At 48.7% G+C, this 21,701-nt stretch overlaps 1 protein-coding gene across 3 annotated transcripts in view; it reads right to left on the bottom strand.

The window, feature by feature from the left end:
* The window catches only part of MVB12B (multivesicular body subunit 12B), a 207,379-nt gene extending 204,969 nt beyond the window's left edge, over nucleotides 1-2,410 (bottom strand). Inside the window, exon 1 of one of the 3 annotated variants that reach the window (XM_053908286.1) lies at nucleotides 1,967-2,410. In XM_053908286.1, the coding sequence (XP_053764261.1) occupies nucleotides 1,967-2,041 (75 nt within the window). In that variant the 5' untranslated portion in view covers nucleotides 2,042-2,410. The remainder of the gene's footprint in view (nucleotides 1-1,966) is intronic. The other 2 variants (XM_053908285.1, XM_053908284.1) reach the window with 2 other exon arrangements.
* Between the last annotated feature and the right edge of the window lie 19,291 nt (nucleotides 2,411-21,701).

Genomic DNA, 21,701 nt, shown 5'->3' with positions numbered 1-21,701 from the left:
TTCTGATTAATAAGCCAACAAACACTTACTAATAACCACTAACCTTTACTGACCACTTGCCCTGAGGCAGGCACAGAGCTAAATGCTTCTCTTGCAATATTTCATTCACTGCTCACCATAATCCCATGAGATACGTATTATCATTAGCCTCGCTCTACAGATGAGGAAACTGAGGCTCAGAAAAGTTCATTGGTTTACCCAAGAACACACAGGAAGTAGGAAAGCCAAGGATTAAGCTGAGGTCTAATTCTAAAGCCCTTGCATTTAGCCATGGTGCACTGCTCCATTTGGAAGTGGGAAGAGCCTGCCAGCGGGATGGAGGCAGGCAGGGAAAATACCTTCAGCATAAATCAGGAGTGTGGCCTAAGAGCTAGAAGGAAGGAATCAAAAATGCTGATTAGAGGGGTGCCTGGGTGGCTCAGTCAGTTAAGCGCCTCACTTTGGCCCAGGTCATGATCTCCATAGTTCATGAGTTCAAGCCCCATGGTGGGCTCTGTGCTGACAGTTCAGAGCCTGGAGCCTGCTTCCTATTCTGTGTCTCCCTCTCTCTGCCCCTCCCCCAATTGCACTCTGTCTGTCTCTCTCAAAAATGAATTAAACAAAATTTTTTTTAAATGCTGATTAGAGAAGATGATTCTGGATTCAAATGAACCAGTAATTCACATGTCAACTGCTTCACATGGGTCTTGGTGCCCAGGTCCCAGGAGAGGCCCCACCTCTCAGAGGCTCCATTTAAATATTCTCCGCATGGCCCAGTATCTCAAAGCACTGCAACAATTTCCAGGGAGCTAGAAAGGTGTCACCTGTGTCGTGTAACTAACCTTCTGAGGACCCTGAGCTTTTCGGTTTGCCTAGGTTTCTGCAGAGCTTATCCCCTAACTTTTCTAAAGCTTCTCTGCCGCAGCTGATAAGACTTTTTTTTTCCCCCTGTTAAAACGAGATGAGATCCAGCCAGCTGTCGAGAAATGTACAATGAGATTATACTGAGAAGGAACCACCAGAGACAAAGGCCCCTAAAGAGTCACTGGCCTGTTGTGGCTTTTGTGGCAGAAATCTGTTCTTGGGTGGGGGTGGGGAGCAGAGAAGGGGCAACAGCCATTTGCCTTTTGCTTCCTGGGGCCTTCCTCTGCGCCTTGCTGAAGAGACTGCTGAGAAGCAGGGGAAAGAAGAGTCACATCTTTAGTGGTGAGAGAGGCTGATAACTTAGGCAGAGTTGTCTGTTGGTAACAAAGAGGACAAAGATGCACATAGGTCTGCCCTCTTCACTTGGGCCTGTCACTGGGGATCTGATGTCCCCCCGTCCTAAGTCTGTCTCACTTAGGCTGGAGTCCTTGTGGGGTGCTCATCAACACAGCCATCACACTTCCAGGATGGGTCCTCTGGGTCTTGGGTGCCCACTCCGGGCACCTCACCTTTAGATAGGTGCCCTGGCATTCGGGTGTCCTCTCTGCTGTGCCCAGGTCACAGGTGAGGCCGCACCCCAGGTGATGCTCAAGGCTCAGGTGCAAGTTGGTCTGCACCCACGTGACCACAGAGAGGCCGGACCCCAGGCCAGGCCAGTGAAATCAATGTCCCCAGTCTGTGCAGGTGGCCGCAGCGGCCTGGGCACAGGTGGGCCGCCTCACCTCTCACCTGGGCGGCGGTGGCTCTCGGAGACCCTCACCTGCCCGGCCCTGGGGGCGTTGCTGGCACTCGGGTCCCCGAGCTCCCTCCCGCCTGTCCGCTGCAAGGCCGAGCCGGGGTTCGGGAAGCCGCGGCGCGCGCGGGCCCGGGAAGAGGCCGCCGGGCCTGTCCCCGCGGCGGGCCGGGCACGGAGCCCGCAGGCCTCGGCGCGGCCCGGCTCCGCCCGTCCGCCCGCCCCTCGGCCCGGGGCCCGCGCCCGCCCGCCCGCCCGCCCGTCCGCCGGGGCAGCAGGGCCGGCTCCGCCGAGCCTCCGCGGCGCCCGGCCCGCCCGACCTCACTTAACTGTTCCCCGCTGGGGCGGCGGCGGCTGCGGCGGCGGTGGGTCCCGGCTCCGTCTCACGCAGAAGCAGCTTCTCATCGCCCGGGCGGCGCGGGAGGGGCCGGGCCCGGGGCCCAGGCGGCGGGGCCGGCGCCGCAGCTCGAGCGCGAGCCTCACCGGGGAGCGGCGGCGGCGGCGGCGGCGGCAGGGGCGGGGCGCGGCCTGGCGGCGGCGGCGGCGGCGACAACGGCGGCGGCGGCTCCCTCGGCGGGCCGCGGCGGCGGGCCGGGCTCCGGGCCTCCCGGCTCTGGCGCTGGCTCCGGGGGAGGCGCCGGGCGCCCGAGGCTGGCTCGGGCGGGAGGAGGGAGCGGGAGCCCTCGCGTCCGGAGCCCGCGCCGCCGCCGCCGCCGCCGCCCCGGCCGGCACCCCGCCTACCCCGGGCCTCCCCCACGGCCCAGCCCGCGAGCCCCCCGGCCCGGCCTCCCCCAGCCGGCGGGTAACCCGCCCCCCTCCCCAGCCCGGCCTCAGAGCCCCGGGAGCCCCAGGCCTCTTGGAGCCTGGGCACTAGTTATCCCCTCCGCCAAGCTGTTCTCTTCCAGGGCCCCCGCAGCCCGCTCAGCTCTCCTAGGCCTCACTGGATCAGTCCTTCAGCACAGCCTTAGAACCCTGGACGCCCCCAGGCCCCTTGGCGCCTTAGATGAACACCACACACACACACACACACACACACACACACACACACACGCTGTCCTCTAGCAGGGACACCCAGCCCTCCTCGATTTTCGTGAACTGCAGGCCATTCCTTCAGCTCCGCTCACTCCGTTCAGGGGACCCCCACTCTCCCAAATGACCCAATACAAGCTTAGCCAGGTCCCAGACTCCACTAAAAACAGGCGTCTCATAATGACCCCAATCTCCCAGCGATTCTCTGCCTCCCCTTTATGCGGGGCAAATGATCAACCCACAGGGGCCATGGGACTGCCCTCAGGGAAGCATCTAGAGGGAGAGGTTTACAGAAGTGATGCCCTACAGTACTCGGGGAAAGGTATAGGCCAGAGGATAAGACTGCATGAGGAGTGGAGTCCAGAGCTTGACTCTCAGCTAGAATGGCTGCTACCAAAGACAGGAGCAGGCTCTGCATAATTCCTTAACGAAAAATGCCCCACAGAGCCCCAGCAAGGCATTCCCAGGCAGAGGCTGGCCTGCCATTTGAAAGAACTGTGGTCAGAAGGCTGGAGCCTTTAGAGCTGAGGACCATGCAAAGAGTGATTGGCATCAATTTGCTAATACATCAAGTCTAATTTTCACACATTCTAGGTTTTTCTAAGCAGAATTGGCTGTCGGGGAAAATGTCTTGTGGGGAAGCCAGGCAAGTGTGTGCATTCCAAGCGTCTGTCTCAGAAATGCCACTGGTTCAGATGGTTTTACAGACAAGTTCTTTCAAACCATTAAGGGTCAGACAATCCCTCTGTTATTTAAATTTACACAGAGGGGCGCCTGGGTGGCTCTGTCAGTTAAGCGTCTGGCTTCCCCTCAGGTCATGATCTCGCAGTTTGTGAGTTCGAGCCCCACATTCTGGACTGACCCCTAAAGCCGTCAGCACTTAGCTGTTCTCTGTGTGGTGGGCAGTCACTTGGGGGCAGGGGGCCAGGCCAGGCTTCCTGTCAGCCTCCCCAGTGTCTCCGAGGAAATAGCCTCAGCTGGTGGCCAAGTTCAGCCAGGACAACTCCACTTTGCTCTGTTTTACACAGACAAGCCCTTTTTTAGGGCAATTCTGCTCAGAAGTGTTTAGATGTTATTTAAAATGTTTAACAGGGGCGCCTGGGTGGCTCAGTTAAGCCCCAACCTCAGCTCAGGTCACAATCTCACGGTTTTTGAGTTCGAGCCCCGCATCAAGCTCTCTGCTGTCAGCATGGAACCTGCTTCAGATCCTCTGTCTCCCTGTCTCTCTCTCTGGCCCTCCCCTGCTTGCTCTCTCAAAAATAAACATTTAAAAAATAAATAAACATTAAAAAAGTTTTTTAATAGAAAAACTTACACAGAAAAAAAGCAAAAATATTCCATATCGCTTCCCAAATTTAGCAGAACTCTGATACCAAAATCCGACAGATTACACCAAAAAGGAGAACTGCAGATCAGTATAGAACACTGGTCTCCAGATAATTTAATAAGGGTTGTTTGAAAAAGAGGGTCTACAGTCAAATAACTTGAGAAAGGGCTGCGTGCCATTTACAGTCTACCTTCTGGAGAACCACAGTAAGTATGAGTATAGTAAAGTCCCTGTGAAGTCCAGGAGTAAAAAATATGGCATTTCTCAAACTCATCTGAGTCAGGACCACCTTTTCAAAGTTCACCAATTATCTCTAATATGTGAATCACTACTATAAACCAACCTATTTAAGTATATGATAGTCGTAAGGCTACCGAACACAGTGTTGGCAATTTGAGTCCAACTTGATGGAAAACAAGCCAAAATCCACTATGATCAAGCAAGATTTATTCTAAAAGTGCAAGAATAATTCAGCCTCAGGGAGTCTATAAGTTCATTGCATTGTTAAAAATAAATCACAGGATAGTTCAGCAAGACAGATGCTTTAAAAGTATTTGATAAACTTCAACACCAATTACTTATAAATTTTTAAAACCTCTTAGTAAATGAGGAAAAAAATTCAAGCTTAACATGATAAAATTTATTTATCAGAAGCCATAAACAACTATATTTAATGGTGACACACTAAAGGTGTTCTCATTTAAGTCAGAAACAAAACAAGGATGCCTGCTATAACTGCTACAAACTAAAGCCAATGAAATAAGAGAAGAAAAATAAATAAGAAATATAAGTATGGATAGGAAAAGACAAAATTGATATTATTTATTCATGATTTAAGTGTGTACCTAAAAGCAAAAATTAAAGAGAATCAGTCAAAAATCTTAAGATTTTGGTAAAATGGCTAGCTATAAGATAAACACTGAAATCAATCACTTTCCTGTTAAGGGAGAAGACTTCTTTTCTATACAGAAGAATTCTGTGTTCGTTTTGGCTTTGGCTGATCACAGACAGCAAGTATTTCTGTGTTCTCTACCATGCGGCAAATGGACCTATTTCTGGTGCAGAGAGATACTATTGTCCCGCACTGCCTGCTACTATAGAGGTAAATCATCCCATCCAAGGGGAAATATTATAGAAAGCCTACTTGGCTACTGATCAAAAGCTACATTTTCCTGTCAATTTCCAGGACTTTTATCTCCTATGTCTCTTTCCTGTATCTATGCCTCAATTTTCTTCCAAATTCAGAAGAGGGAAAGAGGTATTACTTATAGGATCCCCTAAATACAGCACTAAATACCAGTGATTTCCATTTAGAAAGTATGATTTTTTAAAAAAAAAAAATTACATTCAGGGGCGCCTGGGTGGCTTAGTCGGTTGAGCGTCCGACTTCAGCTCAGGTCATGATCTCACGGTCTGTGGGTTCGAGCCCCGTGTCGGGCTCTGTGCTGACAGCTCAGAGCCTGGAGCCTGCTTCAGATTCTGTGTCTGCCTCTCTCTCTCTGCTCCTCCCCCGCTCATGCTCTGTGTCTCTCTGTCAAAAATAAATAAACTTTAAAAAATAAAATAAAATAAACTACATTCATAGTAGTAATGAATACTATAAAATACCTGGCCTTTACCTTAACAAGAAACGGCAAGGCCATAGAAAGAAAACTATAAAACCTTACTGAAAAACATAAAAGTCTTTAATAAAAGGAAGAACATAACAAGTCCCTGGGGAGGAAGTCTTAATATTGCAAAGATGTCTATCTCCCCAAACTCAATATATAAATTTAGTGGAATCTAAATTAAAAAACCAATATGATTGGGGGGAGGGGTGCAACGGAACATGACAAAATTATTTTAAAACTGATCTTGAGGGGTGCCTGGGTGGCTCAGTCAGTTAAGCGTCCAACTCTTCATTTCAGCTAAGGTCATGATCTCTTGGTTCATGAGATTGAGCCCCATGCTGGGCTCTGTGCTCATGACACGGAGCCTGCTTGGGATTCTGTCTCTTCCTCTCTGTCTGCCTCTCCCCTGCTCACACACACTCTCTCTCTCTCTCAAAATAAACAAATAAACATCAAGAAAAAACTGATCTTGATAAATATGGGAAAATATGCAGAAAATTTTTGAAACTGGAGATTATATTAAATTTCTTACAAGAATAGTAATCCTAATGAATATAAAATATAATGTAAAACTTACATTATAACTCATATTTCATATTATATATTGCTCTCCTCTTAACTTATATTTTAGTGTCTGTTAGAGCAGTGCTAATGCTGTTTATCTAACATATTAAAATATAACGTAAAACTTCAGTAAATAAAATTGTGGGCCACTACTGTAAGCATACACACTTTTATAATATACTGGGTTCCCTGTTTATGAATGTTTAGTTTTTGTCCACTGATCCATTTGTATATTCCTAATACTCCACTCGAAACCACACTATCTTGCCCAGACGACTTCAATAACATCCTTACCAGTCTCCTGGCTTTGCCTCCATTCATATAATGGGAAACAGCCACCAGAGTGATCTCCTGGGCCCTTCTCATCCTTAAACTCTCAGTTTAAATGTCACCTCCTTGGAGGCCTTCGCTGGTCATCTAAGTAGCTTCCTTTTGTATTCATACCACATCCATTCATTTCCCTCTTACCACTCATCACAATTGGTAGCTATTTACTATTTGTTTACCTGTTCAATTCTCAGTCTCCCCACCAGACTAAAAGCTCCACCATGATATCTGTTCATCAAGCATAAATGTGCCCCACATACTAGCCCCTCAATAAACATTTGTTTAATACATAGATGTGTCAACATTTAATATGTGCATACCCTCTGTCCATGTCTAATAATTATCCAGAGCAAACAATCAGACAAGTGCACACAGATGTATGTTCAAGGATAATTATTTCAGCATTGCTTATAATGAGAAAATATTGGATATACCCTAAATGTCCAGCCATAGAAGATTGAGTCATTAAAAAAGGAAAGCTGTACTGACATCGAAATATACCATGGTATTTGGTTAAGTAAGACAAAAAACCAAAATGGGGTATAGAACAGAAGGCATTTATTCTATGAGCCCGTTAATTTTATATGTATTTATAAATACTTATAGGTATTAGAATACATTGGACCCCTGGAAAACGTATACCAAACGTTAATAGTTTAACAGTGGCTATAGGTAAGGGGAGGATAGAGATTTTCATTTTCTATTTTAGCATATCTATGTATTTTAGCATCTTAGGTATATGGACACAAACTACAGGACCAACCACCAATGGCAGCTTGAACAACAGGCATTTACTTTGCTGGCCTGGCGTCATCTACTTCCGGTCTTCCTGTTATAGGAGAATGAAGGCATTAAGAGCACGTGTCCTTCCATCCTTTGCTGACACCCTCAGGTGGTTTGTCTTTTATGCTCACACTTGTGGCCTCCTGGGCACAGAACGGCTGGCTCTTCCAGCTTTAGATGTCCTGGTCTCCTCTTTCATAGCACGAAGGCGGACAGGGAGCAAAGTCTTTCCCAGAAACTCCCCAGCAGACCTCGCTAGATCCCATGGGCCAGAAATGGGTCACATGGCCACTCCCAGCTGTACACACACATACACACAACTGTAAAGGGACGCTAGGAAATCGGCTTTGTCAATCAGGTCACCTCCTGAGGCTGGGCCTATTGACGGGCCACTTAAAATCACTGCTCCCTTGGAAAACAGTGTGCAAGTTCCTCAGAAAATTAAAAAATAGAACTAGCGTGTCACCCAGAAATCCCACTTCCAGGTATATAGCCAAAGGGAATGAAAATAAGATCTCAAAGAGACACCTCACGCCCACATTCACCGTGGCGTTATTTACAAAAGCCAAGACACAGAAATAACCTATGAGTGGATAAAGTTTCACACACACACACACACACACACGCACACACGCTCTGTCTCTCCCTCTCTCTTTCTCTCACAAAAATAAGTAAACATTACAAAAGAAGAAGTCAGGGGCGCCTGGGTGGCTTGGTCGGTTAAGCGTCCGACTTCAGCTCAGGTCATGATCTCACGGTCGGTGGGTTCGAGGCCCGCATCGGGCTCTGTGCTGACAGCTCGGAGCCTGGAGCCTGCTTCGGATTCTGCGTCTCCCTGTCTCTCTGCCCCTCCCCCACTCATGCTCTGTCTCTCTCTGTCTCAAAGATAAATAAACGTTAAAAAAAAAAATTAAAAAAAAAAAAGAAGTCGTCAGACAGAGAAAGGCAAGTACTGTATAAGCTCACCTATATGAGGAATCTAAAACACGGAACTGATAGAAACAGAGTGAAACAGTTTCTTCAATCCCTCACGGAGAGTCCTGGTCAGGCTTCTGGACTTAGAGAGTCGGTTTCCCCCTCAAGATGTGCACACAGTCTGGAGGAGATTCAGATTTTGTTGCTAACGATCATCTGGTTATCAGTAACAGAAACACACTCCAGCTTAGGCAAAAAAGAGAATTTGTGGAACAAACAGGAAAACAGTCACAGGGAAGGAAAATTCTGGGGCTTTTCCAGGGTCACGTGGCCTCCTGTTACTCCTTCTCCCCATGTGTCTGCTTCTATCCTTTCCCCTTTCAAACAGACCTCTTTTCTCTTCTCTCTGGTTCCCAATCTAACATGGCTGCCATAATGGCCCCCTCAGTCCGCTACGCATCATGTAGTTCCGGTGATCTGAGACACAGATAAGTGTCTCTAAGCTCTAATTCCAGACTTATAGGGAGAGAATTCTAATTCCTGACGAGAGGTCAGGTCTACCCTGAACCAAATAAACTGGACACAGGGGAGGGTCACATTTTTTAATTATTCAGCCATTAAAAAGAAGGAAATCTTGCCATTTGTGACAGCATGGACAAACCAGGAGGACAGTATGCTAAGTAAAATAAGTCAGAGCGGCACCTGAGTGGCTCAGTCGGTTAAGCGTCCAACTTCGGCCCAGGTCATGATCTCGTAGTTCATGAGTTCAAGCCCCATGGTGGGCTCTGTGCTGACAGCTCAGAGCCTGGAGCCTGCTTCGGATTCTGTGTCTCCCTCTCTCTCTGCCCCTCCCCTGCTCATACTCTGTCTCTCCCTCTCTCTTTCTCTCGCAAAAATAAGTAAACATTAAAAAAGAAGAAGTCAGACAGAGAAAGGCAAGTACTGTATAAGCTCACCTATATGAGGAATCTAAAACACGGAACTGATAGAAACAGAGTCCAAATTAGTGGCTGCCAGAGACATGGGGGGTGAGGGCGGGAGATGGGTGAAGGTGGTCAAAGGGTACAAACTTCCAGTGACGAGATGATCAAGTTCAGGGGATCTAATGTCCAGCCTGGTGACTACAGTTAGTAACACTGTGTTGTACACTTAAAAGCTGCTAAGAGAGTGGATCTTAAAAGTTCTCGCTGCACACACAAATGCTAAGTGTGGGAGAGGACGAGTGTGTTAACCGACCTTACGGTGGTGATCATTTCACGGTACGTATGTATATCAAATCATCGTGTTGTACACCTTAAACTTACACAATATATATGTCAATTGTATTTCAGAAAATCTGGAAAAAGATAAATAAAATAAAATAAAATAAAATAAAATAAAATAAAATAAAATACAATCATAGTTTCCTTATCAGGGAGGAAGACAATTAAGGTTTTTTTTTTAAAATATTTTAATAATGAATCTAATCAGGAAAGAAAAAAGTCAGTGTATTTCAGACATGGTGAGATCCCAGAGGGTGTTCAATGACATGTGGCTAAGTTCGGGGAGCAGGTCTTTGCAGCTTAGCAGGCCTTGAGCACACAGGCCCAAGCATCAACTCAGACAGCCTCCTGAACCTGAGATCCCCACCGCTCACTTTTGTCCTCTTTGCCCCCTCCCTTAAAGCTCTCGCAATTAACAACTACATCATTACTCCTCAAGCTGTTTTCCGGCATTGATCCGTGGGAACTAGAATGGATGGATGCTGCCTTAAGAGAGCAAGGGGGAAATCTCATCAGTTTATCAGTCTTGCCAGCTGAAACAGAACTTTGCTCTGATCTGCACAGATTTTGATCTGGTCTGTGCTTTCAGACTGAACACAGACGCCCGGAGAAGCAGAAGGCGGGCACGTGGGCTGAATGCATTTGTGGGACAGGGGTGCAGAGGTGGCCGGCTCTCTTTCACAGAGTTTGACTGTAAGGATAGGAAAAATAAACCCAGAACAACCACAAACAGCGCTGTTGAAACTCAGAAACCATAACCACGTGCAGAACTGCTTTTATTACACGGGGGCACCGCAGAATGACAGACCCAAATTGAGATTCTTTCACTAAACTTCCTAGTCATAGAGGAGCTTGCTCTGGAGAGCTGGCACGAGGAAGGCACTCCAGAGCAGCCACTTCCTTTTCTTTAGACTGGAGGCTTCAGGAGGGCAAGCACCTTGGCAGTCTTCTCTCTCTTTCCGTCACACCAGGACACGGGAGGCACTCAACATATATTTCTTGGATGAACAGTGTCATTCTCAATGGCAGAAATCACGACAATTTCCATTCACAGGCATTCCCCCTGTGCCAGGCACCGGGCTCGGCTCTCCTGCGTAAATTTTTTCACTCAATGCCGACTTGGATCCCGTGATGCGGGGACTGTGATCCCCATATGACAGCTATGGAAATTGGGGCTTCCTAAGTCATGCTGTGATTAAGTGAGGGTCAGAGGCGTCAAACTCCAAATCGAATGCTTGTAGCTTTGCTATACGCAATTCTTGAACAGGATTCCCAGAGTCCTGGACAACATTCTGGTGGATGGGGTCCTACTCTTCCACGGACAGTGCCTGTTTCTTCAATCCCTCACGGAGAGTCCTGGTCAGGCTTCTGGACTTAGAGAGTCGGTTTCCCCCTCAAGATGTGCACACAGTCTGGAGGAGATTCAGATTTTGTTGCTAACGATCATCTGGTTATCAGTAACAGAAACGCACTCCAGCTTAGGCAAAAAAGAGAATTTGTGGAACAAACAGGAAAACAGTCACAGGGAAGGAAAATTCTGGGGCTTTTCCAGGGTCACGTGGCCTCCTGTTACTCCTTCTCCCCATGTGTCTGCTTCTATCCTTCCCCCTTTCAAACAGACCTCTTTTCTCTTCTCTCTGGTTCCCAATCTAACATGGCTGCCATAATGGCCCCCTCAGTCCGCTATGCATCACGTAGTTCCGGTGATCTGAGACACAGACAAGTGTCTCTAAGCTCTAATTCCAGACTTACGGGGAGAGAATTCTAATTCCCGACGAGAGGTCAGGTCTACCCTGAACCAAATAAACTGGACACAGGGGAGGGTCGCATCTATTTACCCACGGGCCAGGCACCATCATCTAGAAATATTTCTCCCCATCTGTAGCTTGTCTTCTTATTCTCTTAATGCCATGGATTTTTAATAGTGAAATTTGAGAATTCACAGTCAAGAAGTTACCCTTTGTTTTTGTTGGTTGTTTGTTCTTGGGTTTACTTTATATCATTTCTGCCCTGAAGTACTAAGTCCTGGGAAAGAGGTTTTAAGGAGGGAAGAGGCTCGGGTTGAGGGTCTAGAAGGAATTACCAAGGAGAAAACACATTGGGGTAATCTTCTAAAATATGTATCAACCACACAGGTATTACATTATAGTGTGAAGCAATCTGCCCAAGGGTATCGATAACATATGGTCAAAGTGCTGTTGTGACAGAAAGAACAGAAATACTCATTCTTCCAGGAAGAGACTACAGAGAGAAAGGATGTGGTCCTTGAAGAATGGCTGGAGCTGCTGTGAAGGGTTCATGGCTGGAGGGATGAAGGTGAGGTTAAGGGGTGGCCCAGGGCCTGCTGGAAGGACCAGCCGTCCTAGGCTGAAGGACAGCGTCTGAAAGACATGCATCCCAGGGTGCCTGGGTGGCTCAGTCAGTGGAGCATCTGGCTCTTGGTTTCGGCTCAAGTTGTGATCTCACAGTTCGTGAGATCAAGCCCTGCATCAGGCTCTGCGTTGACAGCACAAAGCCTGCTTGGGATTCTCTCTCTCTCTCTCTCTCTCTCTCCCTCTGCCCCTCTCCTGGCTCACACGCTCTCTCTCTCTCAAAATAAATAAATGAATTTTTAAAAAAGGGGGGGGTGCCTGGGTGGCTCAGTCGGTTGAGCATCCGACTTCAGCTCAGGTCATGATCTCACGGTCTGTGAGTTCGAGCCCCGCGTCGGGCTCTGTGCTGACAGCTCAGAGCCTGGGGCCTGCTTCGGATTCGATTCTGTGTCTCCTTCTCTCTCTACCCCTCCCCCACTTGTGCTCTATCTCTCAAAAATAAATAAATGTAAAAGGAAAAAAAAAAGACCCACACCCCACAGACTCTCAGATCCAAAAAAACGGTTTTAAATACCAGCCTGGTACTGCTGACTCCCAACTCTGTCTCTAGCCCAGTCCTCTTCCCTGAACCGCAAACTTTTTTACCCAACAGCCCACCCGACATGCCCGTCTGAATGTGTAGCGGGCATCTCCAGTGTCACACTTCTGGTTGCTCCAAACCCACTCCTCCCTCCGTCTGCTCCATCTCGCCTGTTAGAAACTCTATCTTTCCAGTTGCTCAGCCCAAAACCTGGGGCCATCTCGGCCCCCTCTCTTTCTCGTATGCCTCACATCCAGAATTTCAGCCTCGAGGCTCGAGGCAGCAAACAAGGCATGTCCAGTGAGCGCCGTGCGGAAAAAAGGCAGAGCACGCTCCGTCTGAAGGATGCCTACGGGTTGGCCCGGCAGAACGGGGAGGGTTGGGCCACAAGAAGGAGGTCCTCTAGGCAGAAAGGACGTGCTCAAAGGGCACAAGAGTAGAAGGAGGTCTTGTGTGAAGAGGAGGTCCAGCAGGGTCAGTCTGACTGGAGGGGGCGGAGGGAAGTAAGACTGGAGAAGCAGGTGGGGTCCAGCCAGCTCCTGCAGGTCCTCACGAGGCTTCTCTAGCCCTCCAGCTCCCCCTGCTCCTCCCTGGCCTGTCCCCAACCACCAGGGCAGGTGCCTGCTCCCCCCGCATTCCCCCAGACTCCTGCGCTTGGCCTGGGTGGCCACCCTTGGCTCTTGGAGTCCGTTTGGCTCTGGACGTTGGCTGCTTTTGTCCACTCAGTCCCGTAGCCTCCAAGTATCCGTTCATGGCCCAGTGCCTGTCAACGAGGCAGGAAATGCGAGGAGGGAAACGAGAGAAATAAAGACAATGTGGCATTCTACGAGCAGAATTGCATTTCCGTCCGTAAGTTACGACATCGCGGGACGATGGCGGGACATACCGAAGGGGAGCACAATGTTGAGACTGCTCCGGCTTAAACTTTAGGCTACAGGGTAAGCACGGAATTCATCTCAGGAGCCCCACCTAAGGGGAAAGACACCTCAAACTGGTAAGCAGTTATTACAAGAAGAGGCCTGGATGGCTACCAATTGAGAGGGGCATGGCGTGAGTGTTAAGATATCACAGTACAAGAAGACGAACAGGGATTTCAAACGTGACTCCCAAACTGAAAGTTTTGAGGGTGACTCTTGGAGTGAAAAGTGGTTAATCTGCCTCAAGCAGCTTCTCACACAGCAACTCAGAATAGTTACACAGTAGCTCATGGCACAGATTCACTTATTTAATGATGATAAAAGGTTCTCACGGGCAATTCCAGAAAGCCGACGAACATACGTTATTAGTGCATATTGGCCTAGCGTGACGATACACGTGCGTGGTGCACGCATGTATGTGTATGACCTGTGTAAAGTTGTCAACTGTCTTTCCTATGAAAAGAATGTTCTGGCGCCTGGGTGGCTCAGTCAGTTAAGTGTCTGACTTCAGCTCAGGTCATGAGCTCAAGGTTCATGAGTTCGAGCCCACTTTGGGCTCCCTGTTGTCAGCATGGAGCCCACTTTGGATCCTCTATCCCCTTCTCTCTCTGTTCCTCCCCTGCTCGGCTCTCTCTTGCTCTCTCTCTCTCTCTCTCTCCTATCCAAGTACTAACCAGGCCCGACCCTGCTTAGCTTCCGAGATCAGATGAGATCGGGCGCGTTCAGGGTGGTATGGCCGTAGACTCTCTCTCCCTCTCTCAAAAATAAATAAACATTAAAAAAAGAATGTTCTTTATTGTGCCATTATTTCCTTCTGACTTATAAATATTAAGATGCCCATTATTTTATGAAATAAAGTGACAGCCTGTACTTATGAGACAAAATAACTCTTGTTGGTTTCCATATTTGTTTTGGGAACTTACAACTCCATGATGCCAAAGTCTGGGAATCAGGGCTTCCCTGATGAAACATTTGGTTTTGAAATCTTGGCTCCAGCTTTGACCTGAGCCAGATGCAAGTTTTTGTGGGGTTTTTGTTTGTTTCTTTCTTTTTTCTTGTTTGTGCCAGCAGGTAAAATTTGCCCAGCATTAAGGGCCACGAGTGACAAATTCAAAAGAGGAGACAGCTGGGCGACAGTTTCCGAACCTCCTCATAGCTGGGATTCCCAATGGGAACGGGAATTCTTGGGTCACTTTTTTCTCGCAGTCACCCCAAGTGCCGACTTGAAATACAAATCAGGTTCTATTACTCTCTGGTTGGTAGAGGCTGTCGGGAGCTCTCAGGTGTTATCTGTGAGGTCTTCTGCGTGTTCCCTGCCTCTCTATGGTCAGCTTGGCCATGTGACCAGTTCTGGCCAATGGGATGTGAGCAGTGCCATCTGGATTGCTTCAGGCTAAGGCGGATAAGACCTGGTGTGCCTTCCCCACGCTGTCCCCTCCTCCTACCTGCCCCGAGGTAGATGACCTACGGTGACCTGGAAGATACAAGATAATGGAGCTACCAAATGGAGGCAGCCTGAGCTTCTGAGCTGCCATTGAGAGGAAATTCCCCCCCCCCCCCCCCCCGAACACATAGGTGACGGCTATTTAAAAGAAAAGCAAACGTCTGTGGTGGAAAGCCACTGAGATTTTAGGGTTTATCTGTTATAGCAGCACAGCCTGTCCTACTCTCACTGGACACACCACCTTGCTAAAATACTTGCCAATGCCTTTTCGTTGCATTTGGACAAAATCCCACCATCATCTCCTTGGCCTACGAAGCCGTACGTGTTCCCCCGCACAGCTCCTAGAGTCCTTCTCGTGGCCCCTGCACCCCCATTCACCATGCTCTAGCCACACCGGCCTTCCAAGGATGCCCAAACATGCTCATTCCCACCGTAGGGCATTTCCACTAGCGATTCTTTGCCTTGGAATATTCTGCTGCCAGCTCTTACTCTCTTGACATTCACCTCACCCTAAGAGTAGCAGAGAAGACTTCCTCGATCACCTAAGTTGCAAAGACTCCATTTGTCACTTTGTCTCGTCATGTTTTCTTTTCACCCTGGCATTTATCACTACCTGGTATTTTCTTTTTTATTTGTTGGTCTGTTTTTCATCTTGTCTGTCTCGTTTACTACCGAATCCCCAGTGCCTAGAAAAGAGCCCCGGGCAGAACGGCGGCTCAGTATGTATTTGCTCAGTAGATGGATGAACGAACAAACGACACGGTACCGTGGCCTTGTATCTATCCAAGGGGTACACTGTGCCTAGTAAGCAACCAAACGGGGGTCCTGGTGTCCAACGCTGTGCCACAAACCTTCCCGAAACAGTGGCGTCCAATAATAGCAATCATTTACTTTGCTCACAAATCTAGGGGTTGACGGGGTTCTGCTAGGTCCTCTCATTTGGGATCTGTCATGAGGGTGTATTCAGATGGTGGCTGGGGCCCGGCTCATTCTAAAGACCTCTTTACTCACATGTCGCACACCTGGGCTGAGAAGACTCAAACATCTGGGGTTTATTCCACTGACCAGCTTTGTGACTTTAGGCAGGTTACTTAATCTCTCTGAGCCCGAGATCTTTATATAATAAAGAGATCTTTATATAATAAATAAAATAGGAGCAGGATGGGGCACCTGGGTGGCTCCATCAGTTACGGTCCGACTTTTGGTTTTGGCTCAGGTCGTGATCTCACATTTCGTAAGCTCGAGTTCCACGTCGGGCTCTGCTCTTGACAGCGTGGAGCCTGCTTGAGATCTTCTCTCTCCTTCTCTCTCTGCCCCTCCCCTGCTCATATGCTCCTTCTCAAACTAAATAAGTAAACATTAAAAATACATTTAGGGGGCGCCTGGGTGGCTCAGTCAGTTAAGCGTCCAACTTCAGCTCAGGTCATGATCTCATGGTTCATAGGTTCGAGCCCTGCATCGGGCTCTGTGCTGAACGCTCAGAGCCTGGAGCCTGCTTCATATTCTGTGTCTCCCTCTCTCTCTGCCCCTCCCCTGTTCATGCTCTGTCTCTCTCTGTCTCAAAAATAAATAAACGTTAAAAAAATTAAAAAATAATAATAATAATAAATTAAAAAAAAGAAAATAGGAGCAAAGGTAATAATAACACCTACTTTTTATGTGATGCCTACCATGTTCCGGGCACCATATATTCTAAACTCGTCGCATGCCTGGCTCCCATACTCCTTGTAACAACCTATTTGTAGATATCCCTATCATAAACCTGCTTATTTTATAGATGAAGAAACTGAAGTTCAGAGATGCTGAATGTCTTGCTCAAAGGTATATAGCTAACTGTGCCACAAACTTCTAGTTGGAGGTAGTGCATTGGGTCAATATGGGAAATCCCCACTCCTACTCTACATCAAAATGCCAGATAAAATATAACCAAAGGATATAAATGCGTGGCTGAGCTCTAAGCCAAGAAAGAGGGAGCCCCAGGAGCCAGACAAAGAGGGAATTTAGGGTCAGGACAGCGAGCCGGAAGTGAGGTTGAGAAGCTCCCTGGGGAGGGGGCGGTGGGAGCCAGGAGCCCCAGGGGAGTTGCTCGCTAAGACAAAGAGGCACTGGGACAACTCTGCCCCAGCTTTCCTGCCACCGTGTTCCCTATGAGCAGCCAGAGGCCACAGGACCTTTAGTAATGCTGGAGCATCTGGCCAAGTCTGGCCCGAAGCAGGGGTCCCACCTGGCCACCTGATTTCCCTGCCTACGTCCTGACCATCAGGCACTGTCGATTTATTTAAACATTCAACTTAAATAAACCATCTCTAGACACCTCTCTAGTTGTCCTTTCTGCTTAGCATCCACTTTGCAAGTCTGTTAGAACTGACAGAAGATAAAGAGGAAAAAGGAAACCTTGGGAGGGAAACGAAGCACTCGCAAATCCAGGAAAAATCAAAGACGAAATTGCAATCGCCATTAGAAGGCGTGAGCTGGAACACACTCCTGAGCAAAACGTGGAGATTAACAGAGCCAAAGCCACCCGGACGGAGGGCCTTTTGCCCTCAAAGGAGTCCGTGGTGGAAGAACCAGGCTGCAGACGGAGCTGAAAAGCACCACGAGGAAAGACGACGCATAGTATGAATGTGGGAGCTGTGTGGGAGAAAATCGGCTGGTCACAAAGACAATTCCGGGTTACGATGGGTCCAAGAAGATACTGTCATAGAAATGAGAAAGTGCCATTCTTACAAACAGACAAGGACAGAAACTCTACCTATCAAAACTTATGGGGGAAAATTTCTGCCTGCTGCTCCGTGAAAGAGACAAAAGACTTGCCATCCAGCCGGGGCAGGAGTGGAAAAGAAAACGGGAGGTTCAGCGCCGCGCCACACTCCAGCATAAAGCCTGGAGCCTGGAGACTTCTCCCGGGAAGTTAAAAAGCAACCGCATCCAAGACCAGACAAAAACCTTGGATCCCCAGTGGAGGCAGGCTTCAAAGTGCTCCATCGATACAACCCAGGCACATGGGCCCCCAGGGGAAACAAGCCTTGCTGAGTGTGAGTTTACAGACAATTACAAAGCCCACAAGGAAAGGAGTCACCGAGAGAAAGGCCCCAGTGGGTACATCCAAGGGGAACATTTGTACCTCCAGACCTGGAGATGAGAGAACCTCCTGAAAGCACTGTGCATGTAAGCCTGTTCGCTGAAATAAACGGAGGGATGGAAACATACACTATTTAACCGAGCCTGCCCACAGATTCCACCTCAAAGCATGGGGAATACTTCTTTTTCCTTCCTTTCTTCCTTCCTCCCTCCTCCCCTCCCCCTTTTCATCCTTCCTTCCTCTCTCCCTTCTTTTTCTCTTTCATTGTTTTTTAACAAACACATCCAGGAATCCTGAGAACAGTCAGTCAGACCTCAGTTCATATCCCAGCTGCTACAGCCTTGACCAAGGCCCTGTGTCTCCCTGGGTCTCGATTTCCTCCACTCTTAGATGGAGATAATAATTACCCCTTTGCAGGTTTGCAGGGAGGAGTAAACGCCTGCAAAGCACTGAGCACAGCCTGAGTGGGGGCGTCATGCCTGCCCCCTGCTCCAGGGCTCAGGGTGCAGACTGTTCAGCTGGAAAGAAGTGGGTGGAGAGGGTGAGAAAGGGTCAATGTGGTGGGGGGAGCAGCTATGTGCTGACAGTGACCTTCATGATGACCCCCCCCTCCCAGGCACCGGTGCTTCCTCCTTCCCCGCCCCCACTGGATTCTGCTCAGTCCCATTGTTTTGCTTCTGTATCTGGTTTGGTGACAGTTTTAAAGACGCCAACATGCCACAGCATCCACCCTGCAGCCAGCCCAGCCTCAGCTGCTGTCGGCTCACAGTCATTGCCAACATATGTTTAACCCGCTGTTCTTTCGTTTTTGTAAACACGCTGTCTTCTCTCAGATCTCAAATGAATATGATCCTTCCCCTTTCCTTTCAAATCCTGCCTTGCAGCCACATGCCCGGTCAGATTTCGAGTTTATCGACACACGCAAGACAGGCTCGCGTGCACAGGACCCAGAGGCGGGCAGATCCCGCTCCCCGAGGCCCCCAGATCTCTGCTGTTCTGGAGGACCACCTCCAGACGCACTCACAGAATCAGGTTGACCCCAAACGCCGTGGAGGCCTCATGACCACAGGCATGCCAAGACCCAGAAGTCTTGAAGGTCAGACACTAGGATGGACAGACCTACACTCAGACACTGACACAAACACATGGGTGTGCAATCAGGCAGTCACAGGAACCCACCGAACAGCCATGCATTCACAGACACTCTTAGGAGCTGAACCGCGTCCCCCAAAATTCACATGTTGTAGTTCTAATCCCTACTAGCTCAGAAGGTGACTGAATTTGGAGCCAGGGACTTTATTTTTATTTCCTTTTTTTTTTTTTTTTTTTTTTTTTTTGAGAAACAGAGCATGAGCAAGGGAGGGGCAGAGAGAAAAGGAGACACAGAATCCAAAGCAGGCTCCAGGCTCTGAGCTGTCAGTCCAGAGCCCGACACGGGGCTTGAACCCACAAACCGTGGGATCATGTCCCGAGCCCAAGTCAGACACTTCACCAACTGAGCCACGCAGGCCCCCTGGAGCCAGGGACTTTCAAGGGGTAATTAAGATTATGAGGTCACTGGGTGGGCCCTGAACCAATATGACTGGTGACCTTTCAGGAAGAGAAGACTTGAACACAGACACACACACAGGGGAAACCCTGCGAAGACACCGGAAAAAGGCAGCCATCTGCAGGCCGTGAAGAGAGCCTCAGAAGAAACCAGCCCACCAACACCTTGGTCTCAGACTTTTAGCTTCCAGAACTATGAGAAAATAAGTTTCTGTTGTTTAAACCATCCAGTCTGGGGCACTTCGTTTGGCAGCCCTAGAAAATTAATACACACGTGGAAACCAAGAGATCTCTAACATCCTCCCAACCCAACCCCAGACCCACAGCCGCCTTCACAGCTTCACCCGGAGCCCTCAGGGCAACACCCCCCACCCAGGCCTGAAGCCCATGTCCTACTGGGGAGCCCCACTCTCCACAGCCCCTTCTTCAGCACAGGGGCTGAGTTTGATCCCATCTTCCAGCATCACCAAGATGCCAGAGGGGAGGGCAGCCAGGGACTTCCTCCACCAGATAGCAAAATTGTAGAAAATGCTAGAATGGTAACCGCTCGCCCACGTCGAGCCCCAACCGGAGGTTTCAAGGGCTGTTCCAGATACTTTGTGGTTATTATCTCATCTAACCTTCTCAACAACTCGTTGAGGGAGGTACTACTATCAAAATCCCCATTCAAGAGATGGCACAGCACAAGTGGGATACAGAGAGGTTAAATAACTTGCCTGAGACCACACGGCCAGCAAAAGCAGAGCTGAGGCTTGAGCTGGGGCAGCGGAGCTCAAGCCTAGCTCCGAGTCGTGGGGCAATCTGCCACTGGGATCCGAAACACAGCCAAATTACAGAGGATCTCAAACACTGGGTCAAGAAGTGGGTGAGCCAAAACATTTGTCCTACGTCGCTTGGGTCTTGAGGTTCTAGGCAAAACCCTGCATTCAGGGCTGGCCACATAACTGGCAGGGCCCAGTGCAAAATGAAAACGTTGGTCCCCTGTCCAAAGAGCAGGGGAAAAGTACAATGAAAAATGATTTGAAATTTAATTTAAAAAAAAATTTTTTTTTCAGTGGTCTCTCTCACAACTGACCGGAACATTTTTTACTTGAGATTTAATGCCACTTAGGCAATACCAATGTTAAATGCAAATACAAGAGCATTTAACTCCCACACAGAATCACCGAAACCATATACCCATTTTGTAGCTCATATAGGTACATATATTTCTTCTCACCAGAATAGCAGGAACGCTGCACAAAATGAACGTAAGTGGTTTTATTTCACAATTCTTGATCTACGCACGGGCTACTAACACTACCTGCCTTTAGCTTTCTTTGAGTAGGAAGATTGAGAAGAAAAAGAACTGTGGTCACTCTTGTCCGTTCCTTCTGTATCATGGTTTTCGACTGAAGTGGCTGGCTAATGCAGAGAAACAACACTAGTGCAAAAGGATGCGAAAGGGTTGCTTAGTAATTCACATCGCCTTCTTTCAACCGTTCCAAGAAAATTCTTTTCTTTTAATGTTTGAGAGACAGAGAGCAAGTATGCACAAGCGGGGGAGGGGCAGAGAGAGTGGGAGACAGAGAATCCCAAGCAGGCTCCCAGCTGTCCGCACAGGGCCTGACGTGCGGCTCGATCGCGCGAACTGTGAAATCATGACCTGAGCCGAAATCAAGAGGCGGACACTCGACCGACTGAGCCACCCAGATGCCCCAAGCAAATTCTTAACTGAAGGGAAAGAGTGGCCGCTGGAGGCTGTGGGCGCCCCCCTCAGTCAAAGGAACACGGTTACCTTTCAATTGCTTGGCGTCTCATTGGGCTCCCACCCGTTGTGGGTCCACCGGAATTCTGTGCTCGAGGGGCACAGCAAACACTATATGCCAACAGGGAGGCAAGGAGCGGTGGACACCAACACTGCGTGTTGTCTCCTCTGGTCGCAGGCATGCCCCATTGTCCCACTGGACTTCACTTATAAAACTTATAAAAAGTTTAGGGGGGCCTGGGTGGCTCAGTCGGTTGAGCGTCTGACTCTCGATTTCGGCTCAGGTCATGATCTCACAGTCATCAGATCGAGCCCTGCATCAGGCTCCGTGCTGAGCTCGGAGCCTGCTTGGGATTCTCTGTCTCTCCCTCTGCCCCTCTCCCTGCTGCTCGTGCTCACTCTCTCTCTCAAAAATAAATAAACATAAAAGAAAAAAACTCCCCACAGATTCAAAGATACAATTATTCTCAATGTCAAAATGACAGTAGCAGAGCATTAAACTAAGCACGGGGTGCTCCTGAACGTGGGCACAGCTGATGTTAGGTCATAGATTTATCTCCTGCCCGTCCTGGCCATGTTCCTGCCCCCAGGACAGACTGAGCTCGCAGCTTCTCTTTC

Source organism: Panthera pardus, unplaced genomic scaffold, assembly GCF_024362965.1.
Source record: "Panthera pardus isolate Hobbes unplaced genomic scaffold, ASM2436296v1 HiC_scaffold_20, whole genome shotgun sequence".
NCBI lineage: Eukaryota > Metazoa > Chordata > Mammalia > Carnivora > Felidae > Panthera > Panthera pardus.
Note: the sequence above shows the minus strand (reverse complement) of the source record. Positions and strands in the feature narration are given on the sequence as shown.